The sequence below is a fragment of the Mixophyes fleayi genome, chromosome 12 (genome assembly GCF_038048845.1).
Source record: "Mixophyes fleayi isolate aMixFle1 chromosome 12, aMixFle1.hap1, whole genome shotgun sequence".
Taxonomy (NCBI): domain Eukaryota; kingdom Metazoa; phylum Chordata; class Amphibia; order Anura; family Limnodynastidae; genus Mixophyes; species Mixophyes fleayi.
Window position 1 is genome coordinate 6,681,992 of NC_134413.1, and position 14,126 is coordinate 6,696,117.

Sequence of the window (14,126 nt, forward strand, 5' to 3'; positions counted from 1 at the left end):
GGTTCAGGTCTCGTTATCCGTTCTCCCTGACGAGAGAGATGAATTTGTTTGCAGAGAGGTGGGAATTATGCAGATTTATGCGCATGTTTAATGTGGCATCAGATTTACACTGAACATTTACGGTGCATGTCGGAGCAATCAGTCCTGTCACATTCATCACTGCAGGAATTGCTGTGATATTATGTACATGAAATTACCTATGGGGAGAACCGTAGTTTAATGCAGTTCTCTTCCAATGTTCAGTGGAAGGAAAAAAAAAATCACCTACATGTTTTCTAGACAGTTTATTAAGCTTAGGCGACCTGTAGGTCATCAGCTATGGTGGAACTACAAGTCCCAGGAGGTTAATATGGAAGAGGATTGAAGGGTATCCTGAAACGTTATGTTGTCTTACAAATGCCAATTTCACATATTGTATTCAGGATATAAATAGAGGAACTGATACAATTTTCAATGTCCTTTATAGTCTCATCAGTGTGTAAATCAAATGACGCATTTGAAGACTGGACAACAAACCTGTAACATATTGAATCTTGTATTTATCCCTGCAGTGGCAAACGCAGGATTTGTAGAGGGGGGTTTCCACACCACGCCGCCAGGGGGCGTGACCAGCAGGCATGGGGGCGTGGCTATAATATTAGACAGTGCTTGGCTGCTCTCCAACTCTTCTTATCCCCATAATATACATGGGCAATGCTGCGTGCGCTATTGTTAGGTGCACGCAGCTCTCTCTTTTCAAGCAGAGCCGTGTGAAGCGGGAGCAGGGTCCAGCCACCTCAATTATACAGTGCCCCAGGCTTGGAGGGGGGTTTCCAGGCACTAGCAAACCCCCCTTGGTTTGCCTATGCCCTGTTACTTTAGCCTCACATCTCTGATAGTCTGATAGGACCTTACGCAGCACCGAGTCCGATAAGAAATAAAATACTTTGAAGCAGCTTTAATTCCCTCAGAAAATTAATTTATTGGCAACAATAAACATGATTCATAGCCTTTAACACAGCGTCTGCGGAGGGCGATAGCTACACATACAAGTAAAACTACGCGGCACAACCCACTAGGAATCCAATAAGCGTCGTAATGAAGATCACTCACCATGAGCGGTGAACAAGTCACAGTGGCCCAGCCATCGCGACTCAGCAGAAAAATAAAGGAAACGTTAGCGTTGTCCGGCAACAGAGATCCTCTGTAGCTAAGATTAGCTCGTTAACACACAGTAAGTGGACTGAGTAGCACCGATCAAAAATAAATTAGCAAGGTAAACTCTACATATATATATATTCAACACAAACAGCTAAAATCACCTATTTACATTGGTTTTGGGGGCCGAAGACTCTTCTCGGAGAGGGTTACTGTATTGTTACAAACTGGGTATTGCTGGTTGTATTAGCAGGAGTTTGGCTTAGTACACACAGGCTTTCATGTCAAGCGTTTAATAAAGCTTCGTAAGCGGTGTCTGATGTCGGGGCTGCAATAATGATCAGTGAATGGACCCATACTCTGCGCTTTCTGAAAAGCACTTGCTTTGCGTTAACTTCGATATTGACAGCAGCGGTCAAAAGCGTTAGTACTCTGTACAATCAGGGCCGAGGCTACTGCTGGGCAAGGTGGCATCGAGGGTATCCTCATTGCTTGCGCTGGTCCTGGGTACAAGGTTTCAAGCTCTGTTTCTCAACTCCCTGTGTGTACAAGCCATAATAGTAGTAATTATAGTATGGGTTTCATTTCAATGCACCAAGCAACAGCAAGGTAAAACCGTTCAGGCAGCCATCTTGGCCCCCTGACCGGGAAGGCAGCAATTTCACAATCAGGATGTGATGACAGGATATAAAACCTACTTTCAGGTGGCTGGCAGCCAGAACAGGCCGGCGCGCTGGGGAAGCCGTCTTAGCTTGCATGCGATCTTCAACATGCGCGCACTTGTGGAACAAAGGAAAGGTCAGGAAACGTGATTTATTGCCGGATATAAAATGTTAACGTCTTTTGCCTCTGAATTTCCATATTCTTTCTCTCCCCTGTTGCTTGGTCCAATAAATACTTTGGGGTCTAGAGAGGAATTAAATTTTTTAAAAACCCACGCATTTCGCACAATTTGTCGTCATAATCTGGCCTTTAGTACTCCTAGTTCTTCTACAACTACAGCAGAATGGATTGGCCTTTGTCACCTCCGTTCTACTCATAGACTATAATTTACGGGAAATACAAATTTGGGGAAAGGCGAGGCAAAAGCAGGAACTTGAGGATTGTATCACCGGAACTTTATACCTCCATAAAAACGGCCTGTTCCACATCGCAACGCGATTTGCGGGAAAATTCTGCCTATCTCTATCTCGGGCCATGATTGTTAACCTAAAGAAGGCTTGGGCAACCTATGGCTTCAACAGACGCTGTGAAGGCATGCTGGGACTTGTAGTTCCACAATATGACGGCATGCCACTGGTTGCCTTCGTCTGCCCTAATGATTTGTTATCTTTACACTTTTTGGTAACATTCCAGTTTTCGTCTGTTAAGGAATTATTACAATCTTTTTGTTTTTATGTAGGACATTCCTATTAATATATAAACGTATCATTATGGCCTTTTACGCTGCTTTCCCTATTAAAGGTACAGCGTGATCATTAATTCTTGGTGCTGGCAGAGGAGGGCAGCACTGAACGGCTAACCCTATACAGAGACCTAAAACTTTTTACAGGAGTTTATGATCTTGGACTTAAAGGTTGTGCTTTAAGAAGACAAGAAAATTAAAAAAGAAATCACTGCTACTTAGTTTTAAAAAAATAAATATCCATTGGCTTTTGTCATCGTTAAACACTCCTTAAACCGCTATGTCTAAACCTATAAACTTGGGTAAGTGGTTTGGGTAAGGACCAGTCTGAAAGGTCGGAGGGCAATACTTACGTTGTGCGCCAACTTCTGATACCGTATACGTGTGTGGATTTTATTTGGACTTATGATAAGATTTTCCATGATGGACTTGCAGAATGAACACTTTTTGATGCAAGAGATGATATATCCCTACTTATCCTGCCATTATATAACATTATTTTGCTGTTTAGAAAAATGAGCCGACTGACATAGATACACAGAGCACATTCTGGTCCATGCTGCACCGCTAGGTACACAATTGTACATATTAACATTCAATTGTACCAATAGCAGGTTCGGTGCCCCAAGATCAAATACCTCCCTAGGCATGTGCCCGTATTGCCTAGTGGCAAAAGTTTCTATTGACTTTGAGCAAGAGCACTGATCGGATTACAAAAATTGGTTTAGAACTACTTATTTGACATTTAGAAAAAAAACCTTTTGGGATTTGTAAGACATGGCAAATTCTAATTTAACGAGCACCATAAATACAATTGTATCAATTGTATAGGGAGGTCACCCTATATCCTTCACGGGGACAGAATATCAGGAATCATATTTATATACAAGCCATGGGTTAATCTTTCGTCCAAACTCAGAACGTCATATGTTTAGAAAACCATTTTTACTCCAATGTAATGTCATTCTGCCAGGCCGGTTTAATTTACATTGTTGGTGATAGTCCAGCTCAGAACGTGGAACTGGTTTACCGGTCCCCTGAAGGTGCCAGAAGTCTGTACTTTTATCGTGTCGGGCTTCAGTTAAACAACGTTACGTTTACAGTATTAGGGTCCGTGAAGTTGCAGCAGCGGCGGATAGAACGATGGTAAGAATGTTTATACACGGTAAAGAGAGTTCATGCTGAAAATGCAGACATTAATGACCAGGGTAGACATGGTGGAAAAAGGTGGTATGAACATCCTGTGGCTTCTGTTGAGAGCCTGATTAAGACCCCGCTGGGCCCTAAGCAGGAGCCTATGTGGACTAATGGATGATCCGTCTCTGATTCTGTTCCTCTGTTTACAGGATGATGTATGTAGATTTCTTTTCTCTTTATGAAAACTATTTGCTGCTTTGGAGTCCAATGTGATGAGCGGTGGGAGAGACATAACAGCCATTTCCGTCACATCGGCGCTTTTAAGACTGTAACGATGCCCTTGATGTATAGAATCCAGGGATTGGCAGACCGGTATGTAGGGTTACCTGCAATAAAGACAACGTAGGTTTCGTATTATAAACACTTTGATCAAGAAAGCTTTCCTGTCTCTATTCATATCTTTTCTTTACTTTTTCGGGGGAGGGGGGGGGGGTAATTTAACCACTTGGATGATGTAGGGTCAAGATGAGGATTGAGGGATCTCCTGTTATTTTCTTAGGCAGGGCGGGTTTTAGTGCAGTGTCCGTTTGTATCACGGCAGACCGTTTACCACTTTACAATCAAGATTTTTATTTTATTGAGGGTTGGAGAGGAGTTGTGTGATTTGTTCAATTATAAGTGCTCTTCTAGAACATAGCCTGTAACACCATTCACAAAGTATTTATGACATAAAGTGATATAAGAGACCAATAATATTACAGCTGGCAAGAGATCTAAATGTCAGCTATAGTCAATATATTTTCGCCCCAAGAGTCCCAGTTTTTGTCCACTGGGGTCCTGTGGGATTTAGTGCCAATATAATAATACGGTGCGGTAGTTTATTAATCAGCAGTCAAAATCTACAATAAGATATTTTACAAATGATTGTCCAACGATTGTTTTACATCCTACCAAGCGGATTCACTCAACGACTTTCTGCTCTATAGAACAACAAAAATTTTTATTACCTGCACGTTCCTATTGAGACTCACAGCGGGAAACAAGAAACCCTCCATGCATTCAAACGCCACGGGACCCTGCTGCTCTTCATTGATGGAAAAGGTCAACGTTCTCCTGGTGAAGTCTAGGAGGACACCAACAGTGGCTCCTTTGGTGATACCTCCTTCAGACCTGTAATAAAGACAGATGACTCATCACTATCGTGACTGTATAACAAATCGTTTTAAATCGTCATACGCTAATGGTTTATCAGCTGCCGAGGGATTCTCGTGATTTTGGAAGCCACGTGAGAATACAGCCAATCAGTTCACTAGGAACCAATGACATCATGAGGTAGCCATTTTGTAGCCTGAACCAATATTCACGGGAACGTAGCCTATCAAGTCACTAAGAACTAGTGACATCACCAAGGAACAAGGTGATGTTTATGGCACCTTAGTGAAATTATTATTTGTCTCTAACATCCAACCCATTGAGTCCCCGTTGAGTAGACACTTGAGAAGACGGATAAATGTGGGTACCTGTTGGTGTGGGAGTTGTTGTGCATGAACCAACTGCGATTATTGTCCACATACATGGCCCAGGCCTTGTCGTCTTTCCCCAGCATGACGTCCTTCATGACCTCGACACGGGCCACGCCGAAGGCGGGGTCTGGGTGATTGTCGTAGCGGTCAATGGTAAGCTCCCAATAGTGGACTCCTTTGGAGAACCCGGTTTTCCCTAACACCACCCTGTCGTCATAGCTGTTACACGTGATGGTCAAGTTGTCATTGGAGAAGATGATGTCCGAGTGGGCCGAGCCGGGGTCAAAAGCAAACCAGGCCACTGTCCCCAAGGAGAAATAAAACAGACAGGGTTTAGCTCGTTGGTTAGAACAACAGGAGGCATCAAAACAAACTTCAAATTCTTGATAACGAGCAAAAACATAGATCATGCAGAATGTAACTAAAGAGCGATATCCATCACAATACTATCAATATGAAATGGTCAATGATAAAAGCGATGATGGTTTAATATCTACATATGTTTGGCGCCTCTCAGTCTGGCTCTGAGCAGCAAAGGACTGGTAAAATGGGCACATAAAATTTTTGCATTCAATTGTGACAAAATAAAATATAGGCAAAAACACACCATGGCAACTGCCCAATGGGTGCAGACGCTGGAAACTGAGGGAATGTAGACATTAAGTAGCCAAAATGTTCCAAATTAACTATTTACTTACAGTGTAAAATAATGAAAGTTTAAAGCAGCAAATCATTGAAAAAAATCAGATGTGTTTTTAACATAAATCACTATGGCAGACTGTAAGAAGAATGTTGGTATTTAACATTTTGCTTTGTTTTTTTTCCCTTCAGGCTGCTATTTATAATTGTGGACTACCGTGGCAACCACAGTCACAGGGCACATAACGTAGTGAGCAGAGAAGCTTTGTAACACCCCTCTGAGCCCATTCTGCACTGTAACGTGCTCCTTCTCCCCCCTCTTCCATCACATGACATGCTATATAATTAAATTGTCTATGTGGGATTGCTGCGTTAACATAATTATCAGATTATCCGATCAGGTCCTCTTTTGTGAAGGTCCAATAACCTTGGACACATTACACTTCCTCCCCCCAGACATTGCAGCTGGGAATGTCTACCTAACAGATGTCTACACCTGCTGAATGGCGTTTTTCATTAATAATGTACAAGGCAAAAGCCTTGTACATTAGAAGACAGTTGGGTATTTCTAAGCCATTTGATGAATGTATCCACAATAATCTATTCAGCAGACCTAAAAAAGGACAATTATGGACGAAAGAGGACTACGGGAATTTGGTTTAAAAGTAGGGACGATCCTCCCAAAAGAGGGACAGTTGGGGGATATGCCTTGACAGTACATGATATATTAAGCACATGTCTGTATTCCATGTTTAAGGTGCAATATAAACAATAGATTCAGTAACTAGAACCTCTAATAATCACAGCTTTTAGTAACTAGAACCTCTAATAATCACAGCCTTCAGTAACTAGTACCACTAATAATCACAGCTTTCAGTAACTAGTACCACTAATAATCACAGCTCTCAGTAACTAGTACCACTAATAATCACAGCTTTCAGTAACTAGTACCACTAATAATCACAGCTCTCAGTAACTAGTACCACTAATAATCACAGCTTTCAGTAACTAGAACCCCTAATAATCACAGCTTTCAGTAACTAGTACCACTAATAATCACAGCTTTCAGTAACTAGTACCACTAATAATCACAGCTTTCAGTAACTAGTACCTCTAATAATCACAGCTTTCAGTAACTAGTACCACTAATAATCACAGCTTTCAGTAACTAGTACCACTAATAATCACAGCTTTCAGTAACTAGAGCCACTAATAATCACAGCTTTCAGTAACTAGTACCACTAATAATCACAACTTTCAGTAACTAGTACCACTAATAATCACAACTTTCAGTAACTAGAACCACTAATAATCACAGCTGTCAGTAACTAGTACCACTAATAATCACAGCTTTCAGTAACTAGTACCACTAATAATCACAGCTTTCAGTAACTAGTACCACTAATAATCACAACTTTCAGTAACTAGTACCACTAATAATCACAGCTTTCAGTAACTAGAACCCCTAATAATCACAGCTTTCAGTAACTAGAACCCCTAATAATCACAGCTCTCAGTAACTAGTACCACTAATAATCACAGCTTTCAGTAACGAGTACCACTAATAATCACAGCTTTCAGTAACTAGTACCACTAATAATCACAGCTGTCAGTAACTAGTACCACTAATAATCACAGCTCTCAGTAACTAGTACCACTAATAATCACAGCTGTCAGTAACTAGTACCACTAATAATCACAGCTGTCAGTAACTAGTACCACTAATAATCACAGCTGTCAGTAACTAGTACCACTAATAATCACATCTTTTAGTAACTAGAGCCACTAATAATCACAGCTTTCTAAAGTAAGATTTAGCATCACAATTTCCTATTATCACAGATCAACGTAATACTGAATATAACTGCAGTAAAAAAGTACAAATGTGTATTGCAACTGTCTATGATCAATGCTAAAATGTGATCGCAAAAACTGCATGCAAACAAGTGTCACAAGCGCAGAACTAAAGATGCACCGCATGCAGTCCAAGAAACTCCTATGTGTTACATGCACAGGACTCCGTTCAGTCCCTACCTGCCACCAGTTTTTTAATGTCAACTGTTAGATGTCCGATGAAAAGCGTGCGGGGTAGAAACACAATGTTAGTATAGTTACGTCTGGTGTGTAAAGCAGTGGTTCTCTCAGTAATCACTAACAGCGCATTTTCATTTTTTCTCCTTCATTATCCAGTATACATTCGTATCATCATCACCACTTTTAACCTATTCCCTGTGGAGGACATCCACAAAACATACAGTGCTGTACATATCTGTAAATAAACAGAATATTCCAGTAATTCAATTTATTGGCATGAAATGCTGGATTTTAATTTTGTCTGTGCAGTACCGGGTGATGCCACCAGGGAGCAAGCAAGAGCAGCCACAGAGACACTGACTATGGCTCACTCCCAAACGTGCAGAAGTGAAGTATAAATACTCTTTAGACTATGTTGCCCAAACGCACAGGTTTTTATCGGTAAGTGCATAAATTTGCGGCCCAAGACAGTGGCGCCTGCAGGGTTCAAATGTTTGTACTATCCCATGGGAGGATTTGGGGAGTGCTGTTTGCCAAGTGTGAAATAAACATACACGTCTGCATAGTTTTGCAGTATTTTAGGAGTAAAATGGAGACGATTAAATGAATGAAGTGGTTGGTCCTGGGCTAGGTTAGACTTTGTGGCTGTTATGTACCAAGAAAGACACATTGGTGAAAATAATACTTTCCACCCGAATTTCAGATGGTTTCTCTTGGAACAATCAGAATAAGATAGATGAATGCACTGGAATTACAAAGAATCCCTACCCGCAGATTTATCCTACAGCAGCGTCCTGATTACATAAATTCCCTGGGTAGCTGTTACTGGCAGAAGACTAATGGCGCAGTATCACCGAGCCGGGTATCCTATTATCAATGTCATCAGAGATAGTCAAGAACAGATGGGGCCGCAGAGAAAATCATACACGGAATGTTTTTCTTGCACAATCTGATCCACACGGCTACGTGCATTTCATAGCCGATTGCACACTGCTAAAATGTAATCTTGCGGCGGCTGCGGACGCAGGGGATGAATGCTGTTTGGAAACACGGTGCACATTTATGGATTCTGCACCGGCAGCTCCTAGATATTAACCTGCATCAACTAGAAATGCAAAAATAAAGACTAAATTGCTCTGTAGTGATGCTGTAATACTGACGCGAGGGCCGGTGTTGTTTCTTTTTGATGAACCAGGGAATTATTACACACAACAAACCCAGTCTTATTATTCCTGCTACCGAATCTGAGGGTTTGAGGTACGAGTGATGAGGTGTTACCATGGAAACCTCTTTAGGCCTCGTTCACGCACAGAGCCATCATAATGAGAAGGCGTCTGCGGGAACATGAGGCATGGAGCAGTGACAAATTTAAGCAACTGATAGGAGAAGGCTCATTTTGTCGCCCACCACAAGACTTTACATCGATTACTTAAAATTTAGGAATTTTATTTTATTTATTTTTTTATTTTTAGCACTCATCTCAAATGACCATGAACTAAACCTAAAATATACGTTGCACTATACACATTGCCTTACTCCATTTTATATTAGCTCTCTGTAATATGAATGCCCCATGAACGTGATCGCTGCATTATGTACTGTAGGAAGATGAACTGGTTTGCAAAAAATACATTTTCTAGGTCTACTTGTCTATTAGAGATGAATAAGTAGGTGAATGTAATATTTAAGTCCACAGGGCGTCGCCCTCAGCAGTTTCGCTATTGGTAGATACAACACTCATCAGCAGTAATGTAGGTAAGAGCCAAATGTAAATGTATCTAGGAAAATCCTTCATCAGCCTAGTTCTGTTGCTGCATGCAGAAGCATAAAACAAGTTAAATTTATCAAGCTGCAGGTTTGACAAAGGGGAGATGTTGCCTATAGCAACCAATCAGATTCTAGTTCTCATTTATTTAGTGCATTCTACAAAATGACAGCTAGAATCTGATTGGTTGCTATAGGCAACATCTCCACTTTTTCAAACTCGCAGCTTGATACATTCATTTTTGGTAAGGTCTGTGTTAGATCTTTCAACCTTGGCACCTTCCAGGGTCCAATACTCAGAAAATGAGAATCAGTCAAACAAAAAATAACACATAGAAAATTCAAAACTGTCCCTGCAATTTGGAAACCTTCCGGGGAAAATAAACTACATGATACAAAACAGATATAAACTGTACAAACGCTGGGGTCCAGCCGTCTTACGGGAGAGATGTCAGTTGAAGTGATTAATTATATCGATGCAGAATCAAAGATATTATTTATATTTCTGCAAAGCTTAAAGCCAATAAAATAAGGGGTCTCTAAATTCTAGAAACAACGGTGAAAATACCATAAAAAGCTCATCTAACCCAAATACCTCGATTAAGGAAACAAACACCAAACAACAAGAATTGCAGCGAATCCTACTCACCAATGTTAGCATCCAAATATAGATGAATTCAATTGGTCGCGTTACTGGTAAAAGTAACGCCCGTATTAACGGTAATAATGCGCTTAATCGCCGTTATTACGGTAGTTTCAACGCCGGCTTTCTGCTCGCAGCTCCCGTCGGGTTAAAATTACCGTAATACATTTAACGCCGCGATAATTTGGGGGGAATTGAATTCCCCATAGGGGGCTGATTCAATTCTGCCGAGAATAGCGCGGCATTAGCAGTTTTACCGTTAATACGGTAAAACTGCGCATAATTACCCTTAATACAGTGATTTCAACGGTGGATTTTTACTTGCGGCTCCCAGGTTAAAATGACCGTATTAAGGGTAATACTGCTAACGCTGCGCTATTCTCGGCAGAATTGAATCGGCCCCCAGGAGTCAGAAGTAACCTTACATTCACAGAAGATCAATATCCATAAAGTATACAAATTAATGGGACAAAATCAGCTGCATGTTTACTAGTTTAATTCCCATTTTTATTAACCTTATTTATAGCACCATGAAAATTGCTATTTTACATCTCAAATAAACTGTTTAACTCGGTTTATTAACCTGAGCATTTGATGCTGTCGTCAGTTATGGAGGAATGTTGGATTTTGTTTGTAATCATTTAAGAATAGACTGATCAAAGCTTCTAAAAAGGAGAAGTGGAAGTGTTGCCAATAGCAACCAATTAGATTCATAGCAACCAATCAGATTCACAGCAGCCAATCAGATTCACAGCAACCAATCAGATCCTAGCTATCATTTTCAAGAATGTACTGTGTAAACGAGAGCTAGAACCTGATTGGTTGCTATTGGACAACACCTCCAACTTTGCTTTTTAGAAGATTTAGTACATCTACCCCTTAGTCTTTTCTTATGATACTTTCAATAATTGAGAAATGTTGTCTGTCAGTTTCATAAAATTGATAGGAAACCTTTTTCCACTTAACTACCATTCATGTTACTCTACTTTTGCTTTAGTTTAAACTGAAGATTAAGGCTCATTTGGGTGATGCATTAATTCATTTTCTGTAACTCAAAACCACAGAGGTGATCGTTATGTTACCAAGTTCAGTCCAAAATATGCATTTGAACCTGTTGAAATGCAGATGTTGTGTCAGACACCAATTATCCTGGTTTAATAATCCCAGAGGTCCATTAGTTGGTTCACTAATCTGGTAACAGTTGTATCACACTGTGCAGCTCCTAGACAGTGTATTAACACTTGTCAATCTTGCTATTATTTTACCTCACACTTTTAGAGTGATGTCTGCACAAATTACTATATTTCCGTTCTGAGGAAGACACAAGGGTATTATGCAATATTGAATGATCTCTAACCGCAAATGACAGGTGCAAACACAGGACTTGTACAGGGGGGTTTCCACCCTACGCCACCAGTGGGCGTGACCAGCATGCATGGGGGCGTGACTATAATATTAGACAATGCTTGGCTGCTCTCCAGCTGTTCCTATCCCCATAATATACATGGGCAATGCTGCGTGCACTACTGTTAGGTGCACGCAGCTCTCTCTTTTCAAGCAGAGCCGTGTGAGGCGGGGGCAGGGTCCCCAGGCATGGAGGGGGGTTTCCAGGCACTAGGACCGACCCCCCCCCTTCCCTCGGTTTGCCTATGAAGGGGCTAATCAGTTTCTACTCTAGTCATTATTATTGTTGTTTTTGGGTACAATGGTAATGAACAAGGCAAATTTTCCAACAAATGCTGACAGAAATTCTTGTCTTTTACCAAAAATAAAAAACACCTATAGATTTTATTTACTTATCATTAAAATACAATTCATTCAATTCAAACCCCCTAATCTTAACACATCCATGAATCTCGGTGTCACCCCCTTTAACCCCCCCGCTCCTCCCTCACTGTAACACCAATCCTGGCCCCAACTGCAAAACTGGAGTATAAATGAGCGTGTATTGCAACATGTGAGAGCTTGTATTACTTAGCGTGATAATGACACTTTAATGACAATGACTTGTAGAATTCTGCCATGTAAAATATAACTTTCAGAGGTTGGAAAAGTTTATACAAGAAAACCGGCTTAATCGTGCAATTTGCATGGGGGCGATGCAGTAAAATGCGCCACTCAGTGTTCGCTGAGGTGGGTGGGGTTTAATGATGCAATTTGCGTTGTTATGATTTCTCCCCGTCCACTTTGCAGGCCTGTGAGAGTCTTTAAGGGATAATTTCCTGTTCCTGGGGGGCCGGGAGATCTCCCAATAATCCGGAGACAACTGAGTAACTAAGTATAAATGTGAAGTGTCTCCTTGATCACTGGTTAATATTGAATTGTATTGAATGGCTGTACCAAGAATCATTAGAACGCAGGCTATAAATTAATTGAGAACCAATAGCGTGACTGAGGTACAAAGCCTACAAAATCGCTGCCTCCATTGCGCGCGGGCGACACTGCACAGAACCGAAATGCGGAACCCAGCAACGCACACACTGTAGAGAATGAAATGATGGTAGGTGCTTCTGATCATGTTATATGCTGCGCTCTCACATGGCGGATCAATGAGAAAAGCGTCCTCTGCCCCTGTCCTGAGAGAGAGGAGTGGTGAGGGGGAGCCATTACCTGGAGACACACAAGTTTCCTGTTCCGAGTTTTGGAGGAACTCGAGTGGCGAGGGCATGGTGTTGATTTGCAAACGAGCGGCAAGGCATGCTGACATTCGAGGATAGGGACCTGGCACAAGCAAAGACATGCATGTAAATGTATGTGTGCATCACTGTACATACAGATCATAAATTGCTGATCAAGGGATCCCGTCATCTACACACTAAGCAGGCCGCCATTTGTAGTCTTAACCAATATTCTAGCGCTAGGAGCTAGTGACATCACTGAAACACTTTGCTCCGCACGGTTCTTCAGGGATGTCACTAGCTCCTACATAACTCCCAACTGTCCCGATTTCAAAGGAATGTCCCGACGTTGGCATGTTTGTTCCAACTAGCAGGAAGTTGGCAGGTGTCCGCGGCAATTATTGGGTGATTTCAGGGTAGGGGAGTTGAGGGGCTGCCAAGCGCTTCAGAACCCCGAAACATCCCAAGGGAGTGGCCAAGTGCGCTGAGATGTGACCACTCCCACTAATGTGACAAGGTCTTGCCCCCTTTCGGGTGTGTCCCGATTTACATATTTTAAATGTTGGCCGGTATACTCTCTTGGTGAATTGCTGCCTCCTGGTGAATACTTGTTGAGGCCACAATATGGCCGCCTCGACTTTTGTAGATGACGGGTTCCCTTCAACTTCTGAACGGACATTATGAATGCAAAATGCCACCTGACTGTAAATCAAATGAATGTCGGTAAACTCTTTAATCATAACCCGATAGTCAAACTCACATTTGGGAACATCACAAATAAACACCAGCAGAAATTACCTCAACCTCCTCTTACACTGGGAAACCATTACAAAAACATGTCCTGGACCACAGTACAGCCACTGACAACACAAATATATGACTCAAACCATGATATATAGAGAGCGTGTCACCTTCTGTTATTGGCTCACATTGGTGAGCAACACACTAAGCAAAAAATACATCACCAAGAGCTACAAACAATGGCTGAAGCACACAAATACCAGACAAATATGGAAGTGATATTGTATGTAATCTTTGACACTTATATAATTGGTAAGTTCTGATATCATTGCTCACAATCAGTAAGATATGACGTCATCACTTCAGTGTTTGTCAGGAAAGTGTGTATTACCAGAAATATCACACCCCCTGCTGTAAATTATTACAGGTATTAGAAGTCGCCTCAGATTTCTGTGACCTGTATAAAAGGGGTCGGCCATTTTGTT

The 14,126-nt window shown here is 41.4% G+C and overlaps 1 protein-coding gene across 10 annotated transcripts in view; it reads right to left on the bottom strand.

Moving 5' to 3' along the window:
* Nucleotides 1-936: 936 nt before the first annotated feature.
* The window catches only part of TRIM9 (tripartite motif containing 9), a 71,273-nt gene continuing 58,083 nt past the window's right edge, over nucleotides 937-14,126 (bottom strand). For 4 of the 10 annotated variants that reach the window (XM_075192822.1, XM_075192821.1, XM_075192825.1 and 1 more), the window contains exons 8-12: nucleotides 12,893-13,003; nucleotides 7,876-7,899; nucleotides 5,200-5,503; nucleotides 4,687-4,849; nucleotides 937-4,065 (exon numbers count right to left, since the gene is read on the bottom strand). In XM_075192822.1, coding sequence (XP_075048923.1) covers nucleotides 4,000-4,065; nucleotides 4,687-4,849; nucleotides 5,200-5,503; nucleotides 7,876-7,899; nucleotides 12,893-13,003 — 668 coding nt within the window. In that variant the 3' untranslated portion in view covers nucleotides 937-3,999. The remainder of the gene's footprint in view (nucleotides 4,066-4,686; nucleotides 4,850-5,199; nucleotides 5,504-7,875; nucleotides 7,900-12,892; nucleotides 13,004-14,126) is intronic. The other 6 variants (XM_075192827.1, XM_075192830.1, XM_075192829.1 and 3 more) reach the window with 3 other exon arrangements.